The sequence below is a fragment of the Aulonocara stuartgranti genome, assembly GCF_965226115.1.
Source record: "Aulonocara stuartgranti genome assembly, chromosome: 18".
Taxonomy (NCBI): domain Eukaryota; kingdom Metazoa; phylum Chordata; class Actinopteri; order Cichliformes; family Cichlidae; genus Aulonocara; species Aulonocara stuartgranti.
Genome location: NC_138954.1, coordinates 25,567,073 through 25,578,867, shown reverse-complemented (window position 1 = coordinate 25,578,867; position 11,795 = coordinate 25,567,073). Strand labels below are relative to the sequence as shown.

The 11,795-nt window shown below is 40.4% G+C and overlaps 1 protein-coding gene across 2 annotated transcripts; it reads left to right on the top strand.

Annotated features, from left to right (window-relative positions):
* Nucleotides 1-8: 8 nt before the first annotated feature.
* Nucleotides 9-10,967, top strand: LOC309693881 (complement factor H-related protein 2-like). Of its 2 annotated transcripts, XM_082513492.1 has the most exons (9): nucleotides 9-645; nucleotides 4,836-4,912; nucleotides 5,014-5,202; nucleotides 5,714-5,890; nucleotides 5,980-6,159; nucleotides 6,902-6,964; nucleotides 9,828-9,989; nucleotides 10,599-10,627; nucleotides 10,735-10,967. In XM_082513492.1, the coding sequence occupies exons 2-9, from the start codon at nucleotides 4,855-4,857 to the stop codon at nucleotides 10,777-10,779; spliced, it is 903 nt and encodes a 300-aa protein (XP_082369618.1). In that variant the 5' UTR covers nucleotides 9-645; nucleotides 4,836-4,854; the 3' UTR covers nucleotides 10,780-10,967. The 2 variants fall into 2 exon arrangements, with proteins under 2 accessions (XP_082369618.1, XP_082369619.1); XM_082513493.1 differs by lacking the exons at nucleotides 9,828-9,989; nucleotides 10,599-10,627; nucleotides 10,735-10,967 and adding an exon at nucleotides 7,197-7,376.
* Nucleotides 10,968-11,795: the final 828 nt, after the last annotated feature.

Below are 11,795 nucleotides of genomic sequence, written 5' to 3'. Positions count from 1 at the left end.
GTGGTTAATGAGGCTGAACACAGATGCAGCTGAGCCCTAAAATATCTCTCCAGTTTTACTGTGTGGCTCCAGCACTGTTACATAATGTCTTGTGAAATGTAGCTACTATAAACAATTCTAACACATTTTACTGTTGCAGTTAATAATCTGCTCGTGGTTTGATGACTTCATAATCAAAATACGAACTAAAACAAATCCACGAGTATCAGAACAAGTGATCTGTGACGGCCGTGATTGGCTTCCTAAGGATTAGGAATAACCTCATTGGGACTGGAGGATGTTTAAACTGGATAGAGTGCATGCTTGCTCATGTTCCATCGTATATAATCTCCAGACGCTTTATTAGGAACACCTTAGTACTTCAAGGTTTGACCCCCTTTTTGCCTGCAGATCTGCCTTAATTCTTCATGGTATAGATTCAGTGAGGTGCCGGAAACCATGTTGATATGACAGCATCGCAAAGTTGCTGCAGATTTATCAGATGCACATTCATGATGTGATTTCCACATTCATCCACATTCTCCTACATGCCTTCCAGGACCAAGGAGCCGACAGAGGAGCTTTATTAACATGTGAAGAGCCCAACATTTCTGACAGGGCTTAAACAAAGAGCTCAAAGGAAGAGTCGGTATTGGACTCCACCAGGTGGGCAGAAACACAGCAGCACATGAGAAAACAGTGACATAAGTGCTGGTTTCATTTTATTTTACATTAACATTTTAACATAAAAATAAACACGTAATTAACAAAAATCCTGTTAAACCCACTCAAACTCCTCCATAAATGAACTCAAAACCCCATCTCAGGTGGGACAAACACAGGTTCATTGATTTATTTTTTTTGTGACCTGAGTTGTCGCCTCTTTAGGCTCTGCCTGTTAATCGTGGTCCCCTGACAGTAAAGCACTTTCGTTCCCACGGCCCTCGGCCTTTCAGACTTCACATAGGGGAATATGCAAGATGCTGTGGCAGGTAATTTCAAATGCAATGTTTCTATCAGATCAATAAACATCAGCAAACACACGAACCGTTTGTGTGCAGTTTGTAGCACAGTGTTGCAAGCTAAAGGTCCAGCTGCTGTTTTCACGGGGAGACAAAAGAAAGGGCGCGAACTTCACTCAGAGATGGAGAAAGATGACAAAGACAGGAAAGAAAGAAGAAATGTTTATATTTAAAGATAAGGACTGATCAGTGGTGTTGGAAATTTAAAGCTTACATGTAAGTCCTCGTTTTTTTAAATTGGATATCGGGTTTGTGCATGTGACAATATGCTTTTGTTCATGTTGTGAAACCTGCTGCAAAACAAACTGAAGTAGACTCGCTGTGGTTTGCTGCACTGTGATGGGTTTAAAGTAAAGAACAGTGTGTGACCGGTGCACAGTGGCTAAGGTTTCATGAAGTTAAACTGATGATGCTGAGATGCAATCACTGAATTCCACCTTCATACCAACTTTATAGTGTCTAATATAAAGACAGCATAAACTGTGTATTGTATAGAGAATGGAAATTAGCCAGAACAACTCACGAGACATCTGCTGACACCTTGTGTCAGCTGATCACAGCCTGTACACTAAGAAAATCTACTGGAGCTCTCAATAGAATTATTGTGTGCTGTGATTCTTTTGCCCACACTGAGCCATTAAGAACGATTTTAGCGTTCCCCCACGTGCTCAATCCCACTTCAGCCCCTGACTGTGCTCATCTTTTGCTTAGATGCAGAGTCATCCTCTACAACGTAGCCAACAGAAAACAGATTTCTTTTCTCTGCTCATGTTCTGCTTCACTGATTCAAACTGAGAATATTTACTAGTATTAAAATTTAGACTAAAATAAAGTTTGTATTTCCATTTCCTAATATTATTTTATTATTACATTAATAAAAAAACAAGGTTCAGTTAGCTTTGCATAGAAGCAGCTGGTAGAAATGTGTTTCAAAGAGCTACTTTTACTCTGAGTACATTTCAGTACTTTTTCACTTTCACTTGAGTAAAGAAGTGGAATCAGTACTTCAACTTTTACTGGAGTATTTTTAAACACTAGTATCTGTACTTCTACTTAAATACAGAATCTCTGTACTTTTTCAACGTCTGGCTAGCTGCAATTCATTTACAGCAAATCCCACTAAGTGTGGGCCTGTCTACCCCAGTATTTCTCCTCCAGCTGTATTGGTGGATGAAACCTACATAGAGGATGCTTCCTAGGTGAATGAGAACCAACGGGGACTTTATCAGCAGCGGTCAGAGTACCCAGTGCCCACACTGTGAGCGATTGAAGAGCTGCTCCAAAGGTTTCTGTCTGACTGTGGTAACACAACATCAAATATGAGGCATCTGGAGTCAATCTGCATTGACCACTTTGTTAAACTTCCTTCAAGGCCGCCTTACATGAACACAAGTTAGAATATTTAACTTTGACCTTTGCCATTCAGTAAACTTCCCTTTCTTCCTTTTGAGCCATGGATTTAAGATTAGTATTATTATCCTACTGAAAGTCTGATTTTTCTCACATAACTATCCAGAGGGAAAAATCCAATGTTTTCTTATATGTTCATTGGCAAACAATTGTTTTGCTGTGCACAGGAGTAGAGTGGCTCCTCCACCTTTTTGGAGGGTTGGTGATTTGATTCTTCAGTCTGAAGTGTTCTTGAGCAAGACACTGAACATCTTATTTTCCTGCTATTCGACTTTGAACATGTGTGATAGTTAGTAAGCGCCTACAAGGCAGAGAATAGAGTGCTGGCTGAAGGAGTGGATGCAACTAGAAGGAAAAGGATTATTGAGTCCGTTTATTCCACCCTAGTGTTCGTTTTGGACAGCAAAGGCTGGAACACTTGGAACACTTCCCATCCCAGTTAAATTTGTCTCTTTGTGACTGGAAATGCATGCAATTTGGCACTGAGATGCAGATTTTCCAGCAGATCCTTGGATCAAATTGAAGTGTCTGGACTATTCTTTCCATCAAACTCTACTCGCAATTTATTTTCTTTTTTCCACAGTGAATGATTTTTATTTATTGATTTTACAAAAGTGACAATTAAATATTAACTGGTGATTCTAAATTGGCAAGATGTGAACATCTGAGCGTGTTGGCCCCTCTGTGGCCTTGTGACTGGCTGGTGACCTGTGCGGGGTGCACCCTGCCTCTCGCCCTGCGACAGTTGCGATAGGTTCCGGCCTGTCAGCGACCCTGAATCGGATGCGCAGAAGAAAATGGATGGATGCATGCAAAATGTTGTTTTTGAGTGTCAGCCGTTTCCGCTGGATACAAATATATTTTTCACACATTGTCGATGCTTCTGTGCAACTGGTGTTGTTTTGTTCTCAGCGTCTGTCTGCAGCTTTGAACCCGTTTCAGGAACTTAAAAGTAATGTTCAAATCATAGCAGAGCTTTTTCCATGAAATAAATAAATAAAGGAGTATCCCAAAAAAGCAGCCCAGAGAGTGAAATTGTGCTCTTTCATTTCTTCTCGTTTTGAAACACCATGTATGCCATTTTCCAGCCCTGAAATTAGAAAGTTACAGATTCATTAGAATCAAAAGTAGTAACAGAAATGTTGCCTGAAGATGTTCCCTGGATCATCAACAGGGAGAAAAAGGGCGATGCGAGAATACAGTTGCATTTAAAAACACTCAAATCAACCAAGAGCATGACATTATGATACATTTATTTTCCTGCCTTTCTTTGAGAATGTACCATCCTAAAATCTCCTCATTAAAATGTAAAGGTGGTAAAGTGCTTTCATTCAGCCATTGTTTTCTATACAAATCCTATCATTGCATCTGCAGGGTCAGCTAACATCAAGTGGCTGATGCTGAGCCTCAGTTTTTGTACTAATGTGTGCAGTTACAGGTCAAGCTCTAGCATTGCTATGCTTGTCCTGAGCTAAGTATTACAGCATTGCACATATATAATATTTAACTGATTAATTTGATGACATCAGTTGAATTTGTTGGAGCAGAAGCAGCGAATAAGGTCAAAGCAGGACAACCTTTACATATGTCATGTGACACAAAATGATTTCAACATATTCGCTGTTAAAAATATTTGCTCTTTTATGGGATGTTTTATGTTTTCTTTGCCATTTGAAATTATAGCCAGAAATCCAATTTTCCCACCAGCACTTTAATGCAGAGCCCATGAAGATCCAGGAGATGGTGATCACACACAAACTAAAGGATCGCATTACAGTCATCAGTAATAATCTAACCCTAAATCATTATTCCTCCTTATTTTATAACATGTTTTCACTTTTTTGCCTTTCACCTGTGTTACTCCAGCCTGACCTTTGGCTTGGCTGTGTTTGGTATTTCAAAACAACAAAACCGTGACCTCTGATCACGGCAGTCCGGGAAATCATTTTGAAATGCGCACTCTAAACAAACTGTTGTGAGAGCTGTTCCAAACAAGGCTGAATCCTGGACGATATATAGAGTAACCCAGCCCACCACACACACACACATACAAACACAGACACGCTGGCATTACAGTTATAAAACCAAAAGTCAACATTAAATTAGAAATTTGAAGCTCAAACTAAAGGTGCACAGAGAGTCTGCAACTATAATTGTACAGAAGCAAGTATTTTTGCAATGCTGGTCAGTACATTCCTCCTCGTACAGTTTTCCTGTGCGTCTGAAATCAATTTGAAGGAAGAAAAAATGTAACTCTACAGGTTTGACTTTTCCCTCCAGTTTACTGGATTTTAGATGCTTGCTCCATTTGGGCATGTGGGCAGAGGCATGGTTAGATTTTGGGGGAATTTCCGTAAATAATTATTAACCACCTCTGATTTTATCTCGTCTCTGTGCTCTCATGTTTGTTGCGTTACTCTGCAGTATTTGAGCTCCTGACAGGATGTGTGCGCGCTATCTTGGATTTGTGCTTCTGATTTGGTTTGCAGGAGTGACGCATGGTAAGAATATTAAATTCACTTCCTGCTATTTTCATACTTAAAAACACACTTTTAAAAAGTGCATTTTCCTCTAGTTGCTTACTTGTTCATCACTTTTTCAGCACAAAATGAAAATGTCTGCAAGGCTCCTGTGCTGAATGAGGGTTATTATGTCCCTGAAAAAGAGACTTACTTTCTTAAAGAAGAGCTCACTTACGCTTGTGATTCTGGACGGAAACCGGTGGTGGAGGGTTGGTGGGCGACAAGCAGATGTGAAGATGGGAATTGGCTTCATAAACCACAGTGTATAGGTAAGTGTTCAGTAATATCTCAACAAATTTGTTTCAGTTAGACGCTACAAATCTGCAGGAGTGCGAACTTTATTCAATACCATCGGTTAGCTGTTCATTAAAAGAACAATGTGGAGTGATGCTGTTGTATGAAAGAAGTAATGCATTCAGTTTGAAGCCATAAAAAATTATCCTTATTTGTTATTTGTTTTATTAAATTGTACTCTAATATGTAGTATAATATTTAAAAGTACACAGTAATGTAATGCATACCAAACCCAGCAATTACTTGACAGCTTAGTGTGAGTCTGACGGGTGATATTACTTTCTTCTGTTTACAGAACAGGGTCCTAAATCAGAACAATCGAGGAGCGTGTCAGGATACATTTCACTGCGTGTTGTAGTCGTATAACTATGCATGTGACAAATAAAGAATCTTGAATCAATTAGAGGACAAGAATAATATGAAAACAAGTAAAATACAGTTTAAAGAAAGTCATCAAATGAGTTTGTTGTTTTTTATCTTCTTCAGATCAAAATGCCTGCCTCCCCCCAACATTATCTCATGGGAAATATGATAAAGCAGAAGACGGTTGGTACAAAGAATGGGACTCTATTTTGGTACAATGTGACGATGGATATGAACGCAAAGACAACCGTAGGCCCAGGTGTAGAAGTGGAACCTGGAGCCCTTTGCCTGTCTGTGAGAGTAAGTCTGCCAGATCCCACACAAACAAATCACTTTCTCACCACCTTCGTCAGTCGGCTTGTAATGACAGGTTTTTTTGTTCCTCACAGGAAAGAGGGATTCATGCAATGAGCCTCCAAAAATCTCTCATGCAGTCATAATTCATCAATACAAGGAAGTGTTTTCTGCAGGTTCAGAAGTGCAGTATGAATGTGAAGAAGGTTATACTCGAGAGGGCAACAATATCATCATTTGTGAACGTGGACAATGGACTGCAGGGCCAACATGCAGTAAGTGTGTAAAAAATACCCTTTAATTTTATTTTTTCTCACCTTTCTAAAACCTAAAACAATGTTACAAAAGTTTATAAGGAACCAGTTTCTGTATACGTTCATCAGAAGAGATTCATGCACAGCATGTGTAGAAACTGAATTATTGGCTTTTGAAATTGCAGTTGCACTTTGGGACAGCTTTTTGTTTACTTTTTCCTGGTGCAGGTTGATCCAATGTTGCAAGATGACAAATGACCTGCAAGAATATTTATTTCTGCTTATGACAATAAAAATGAACCCTGCAATCCAAAACAAACAAACAAAACAAAAGCTGCATAATAAATACAACAAGGTCTCACTAAATTGAAAGTGGAAAAAATAAAAATCCATATAATTATCTAAATGCAGTCCAGGTCTGAGAGACATTAAACTTTACTTTGGCAACAGTCTGTCAGCATCATAACAGGGAAGATTTACCTTTTTTGGGGTCTTTTTTCTTCTTTACATGGGCTGCTTAGTTTTTATAGGATGACAACCACACCTTTTATCAGCAGTAACTGAAATGATGTAGGACTTTTGTCTTGTTTGAAAATTTGTATAAAATTTGAGAATAAATCTGATAGGATTGCCACTGTTACTTGAATTGTGCTCTGAATTCATTTGCAAGTCAGCAGGTAAACAACAGTTTATGTGACAGAGCACGTTAGCATTAAAGCTGCTTTTAAGCTGAATAGTCTCAATAATATCTTCGGTTCTGCAGACGAATCATCAGCAGATCAGGGACCCCCTGCATCAGACACAGACGTCCAGCCTGAGGGGGGAGGTACATTTTTAATCTTTTGTCCGTGCACCTCATCTCTGTGTTTGTGTATACTTTAAATCTCATTTTTGATTTAGAAACAAGAATTGCAAGACATGCATTAAAAAAGAAAACGGAAACTAGTAAATTTCAAATGCTTTGCAGATTATTTGGCTTCAATTTTCACCCCAACCCTTATCACAGATCTGAGGAAGCTCTAAATTATCATGTCATTACTCTCCATCTGTCTGTGAAGGTTCTCAGTCATCCAGGTCATCGTAGTCAAAGGAGCTTGCAAAGAAAAGCGTCTGGACTTCTTTAAGTTACTTGAAGACGTTTCACCTCTCATCCGAGAAGCTTCTTCAGTTCTAAGGTCAAATGGTGGAGAGTCCCAGATATAAACCTAGTGGGAGTATCCCCCCACAGAGGGACAAAAGGACCCCCTGATGATCCTCTAATCACATGAGCCAAGGTGTGAAACTGGGCGTGGGTCCCAATCAGCCAGAGTTTCGGGTGTGTTCATTGTGAAACCTGGCCCCACCTTATCATGCGAATTCCTGAGGTCAGCTGGCCCAGGATGTGAGTGGGCGTTAAGGCGTCTGGGAAGGGATCTCAAAACTGGATTATAGATGGCAGAGAGTTGGTGTCGTAAACCCCCGCCTCTGTTCAAAGATGGTCGCTCACAGTGGACATAGACGGCTTCTTTCACTCCTCTTTCAAACCATCTGTCCTCTCTGTCCAAAATGTGAACATTGGCATCCTCGAAAGAGTGTCCTTTATCCTTAAGATGCAGATGGACTGCTGAGTCTTGTCCTGTGGAGGTGGCTCTTCTGTGTTGTGCCATGCGCTTGTGAAGTGGCTGTTTGGTCTCTCCAATGTAGAGGTCTGAGCATTCCTCGCTGCACTGTACACCACATTGTTAAGTTTGTGTTTTGGAGTTTTGTCTTTCGGGTGAACCAGTTTCTGTCTGAGCGTGTTGCTGGGTCTGAAATACACTGGGATGTCATGCTTGGAGAAAACTCTCCTGAGTTTCTCTGATACACCGGCTACATAGGGGATGACAATGTTGTTGCGTCTGTCCTTCTTATCCTCCCTCGCTGGTGTCTGGTCTTCTTTTCTGTGCATCTTTGCTGACTTTAAGAACGCCCAATTAGGATAACCGCATGTTTTAAGTGCTTCCTTTACATGTGTGTGTTCCTTCTTTTTCCCTTCAGGCTTAGAGGGAACATGTTCTGCCCGGTGGTGTAGGGTCCTAATTACTCCAAGTTTGTGTTCCAGAGGGTGATGGGAGTCGAACAGGAGGTACTGGTCCGTGTGTGTGGGCTTCCGGTAAACTTAAATGTTGAGGTTGCCGTTCTCTTCAATGTGCACAGCGCAGTCCAGGAAACGCAAACAGTTGTCCTTTGTGTCTTCCCTGGTGAACTTGATGTTCTTATCCACAGCGTTAATGTGCGCAGTGAAGGATTCCACTTCTTGTGTCTTGATTTTGACCCAGGTGTCGTCTACATATCTGTACCAGTGGCTGGGTACTCACCCTTTGAAAGAGCCAAGAGCCTTCCTTTCCACTTCCTGCATGTAAAGGTTGGCTACAATAGGTGACACGGGGGAGCCCATGGCACAGCCATGTTTTTGTCTGTAAAAGCCTCGTTGTATTTGAAATATGTAATGGTGAGGCAGAGGTCTAACAGTGTGCAGATCTGATCGGGTGTGAAGTTGGTCCTGTCCTCCAAGGAGCTGTCTTCTTGTAGTCGTTTTCTGATAGTCTCCACAGCCTCCGTGGTGGGTATGCAAGTGAAGAGAGAGACTACATCAAAGGACACCATGGTTTCATCTGGGTCCAGGGTAAGTTTCTGGACTTTGTCGGTGAAGTCGGTGGAGTTCTTGATGTGGTGTGGGGTGTTCCCCACGAGAGGTGCAAGGATGGTAGCAAGGTGTTTAGCAATGTTATAAGTGGCTGAGTTTATGCTACTGACTATGGGTCTGAGTGGGACAGCTTCCTTGTGGATCTTAGGAAGTCCGTAAATGCAGGGTATGGCATCCCCTGGGTAAAGGCGGTGATATGTAAGGCGGTCAATGATTCTTGAAGGCAAGCTATAACTTTCTTTTTGTAGCTGCTTGTGGGGTCTCGCTTTAAGGCTTCGTAGGTATTGTTGTCACTGAGGAGAGTAGTGATCTTTGTATGGTAATCTGTAGTGTTTAGGACCACGGTGCATCTTCCCTTATCAGCTGTTAAAACAGTGATGTTGTGGTCTTTGCTCACGGCCTTCTTTTCCTGTATTGTGAGGTTGGACGGAGGGACTTTGGCACTGGAGAGGGTGGCGGAGACTTTCATCCTGATTTGCTCTGCTTCTGTCTGTGATAATTTATTAATCCGTATGGCGGTTTCTGTGGCTGTGATGAGGTCCACTATGGGCAACTGTTGCGGGGAAATGGAAAAATTGAGTCCTTTGGCTAATACTCTCTTTTCAGGTTCAGTGAGATTCCAGTCTGAAAAGTTCTTAACCCATTTCTCCTGACTGTCTTCAGGTGTGTTTTCTTCCCTGAGTTGTGTAGGTTCAGAATGAGGGGTGTGTGTTTTTGAAAGCAAGGTGTGAAATTTCCTGCAGTTGAAGGGTGTTTCTCCCAAAATGTACGGCAATATGTCTGTGAAGGTTCTCAGTCATCCAGGTCATCGTAGTCAAAGAGTGTCCTTTTGTCCCTCTTTGGGGGGAAACTCCCACTGGGTTTAAATCTGGGACTCTTCGCCATTTGACCTTAGAACTGAAGAAGCTTCTTGGATGAGAGGAGGTGAAACGTCTTCAAGCAACTTAAATAATTCCAGACGCTTTTCTTTGCAAGCTCCTTAGACTCTTCTTATGTTTCTTTTTACTTGTTGTTGTTTTTGCAGGAGCGGTCTGTGTGGTGGATCCTGCTAGATATGCTGGTTATGGTTTTGCAGTAGCTCAACCTGCTTACATGTGGGAAGGAGAAAAAAAATATTTTTCTTGTACTGGAAGAGACAGACATATTTATGTTGAGTGTGCTAACAGAAGAATATATTTGGGCAGATGTAAGTATTTATCTCTTTACATTTTAACTCTTTCAGTTTCTATTTTCCTTTAGCAGCAAACATGTATGAAAATTTCTTCTCTGGGACCTGATACACAAACGAGAGGAATAGTGAAAGAAAAATAAAAAAAATAAACATTTCCCACACAGGAACACACTGAAAGAGCATTGCTGATTTGTTAAAAGCTGCAGCTGATGTTTGTCTATAGGAATGACACATTCATTTCATGTTGTTGTATGTAGAGTTGTCCCCAGCTTCCAACAGCCAAACTCATCTACCTGCCTTCGTCCCAGCACATCACACAAAGCAGGAGATTCACTCTTTATCACAGGAACAAAGTGATTTAGTGTGCAGCATCCACACTTGTTCCAGTTGCCCCCAAATCACCACAAAACAGTTTGTTATGGTTACAAAACACACAATGAAGTAACTTAAACAAATGTTAATATGGAATAAAAGTAAAACATGAGGAATAAAAGCAGTCTGGCTCTTTAAGAACAGAGAGGATTTTCCTCTGTAGGTTTATCTTTGAATGCAGTGAATCAGTCCTCACTGATAAAGTTTATGGATCTGAGCTTCTAACTGACAAACTATCTGCTTCTTGTTTAGGCTGTGATGGATATGAATTTCAATATTTTGTAAGTGTTATTCTTTGATTTATTTTCAAACAAATATAGTTTCTTTGAAATAAATGTGCTTGATGTTGTTTACTCAGCTGTTGTTTGTTTGTTTGTGTTTTAATCAGCCTGATTGCAGAAGAATGACCCTACTGACAACACAACCTTTCTGAAACACTTCAACCAGAACCTGCAGAGCAACAATGAAACATGTTTCTTTTCTTTGTCCAGTTTTGGGGCTGATTGTTCTTTAAACACCAAACTGTCCATAAATGATTTGAACTTTTCATGCACTCAGTACATGATGTGTACACTGAATCCATAAAGTGTCGATGGCTGGCTGAGGTCTGAATAAAATGTTTCATCATCAGAGACGTCTTTGTATTGCTTTGTCTGCTAACTGTGTAGAACAGTTCTTTTACTATGTACATCAAAATGTTGTTCAATAAATAACAATAACGGAAACATTATAGTAAGCACACAGGAACAAGTTTATTGATTTGTTTTACTTCATGATGGTGTTGGCTTTGGTTAGTGACCGAGAGAATGAGATTGTGGATACAAGCTGCAGAAAACAGCTTCGTCTGAAGGTTGGCTGAACTCATTTTTACAGATGAGGTGATGATGAGTTGATGCACCACAGTATCACAGAGAAACGTGTCATACACACACTGATCCACTGTTACACAGTTAACAGTTGTCACAGGTTGACATTTTCAAACAGTCTGTGACGGCACAAAAACCCTCATTTGGTGTCCTGGTCCAAGAAACACACAAAAAACAGGGGCAGAAGATTTAAAGAACTGACCATCAGACACAGAGAAAGTTCTTATATCCAACCCAACATTTGAGCCAAGCCCAAAGATTCTTGTGCTTCACAATATCAAAAGCAGAAAGCAGCTAATGTCCAAAAGAATGAGGGCTGTGATATCTCCTGAATCTAATGTGAGTCACAAATAATTGATCACCCTCAACAAATCTTTTTCAGGAAAAGCTCTGAAGTCTGACTGAAATAGTTGCTGTATCTCATTTGAGAAGAAGTCATAACAAAATCACTTTTCCCAACACTTTTGACATTAATTTACAATTTGTAATTTATGTTAACAGGACAATGATTTCTTAGACTCAGCATAAAGGTTACATTTTATTAGAGTAAACCCTGGATTACTGTATTGTTTAAAAAAAGCAG

Bases quoted from the DNA above. Each gene is read 5' to 3' on its own strand.
- LOC309693881 (XM_082513492.1), top strand. From the start codon at position 4,855: ATGTGTGCGCGCTATCTTGGATTTGTGCTTCTGATTTGGTTTGCAGGA. The intron at 5,891-5,979 runs GTAAGTCTGCCA...TGTTCCTCACAG, and splicing joins CCCTTTGCCTGTCTGTGAGA to GAAAGAGGGATTCATGCAAT. The intron at 9,990-10,598 runs GTAAGTATTTAT...CTTCTTGTTTAG, and splicing joins AAGAATATATTTGGGCAGAT to GCTGTGATGGATATGAATTT.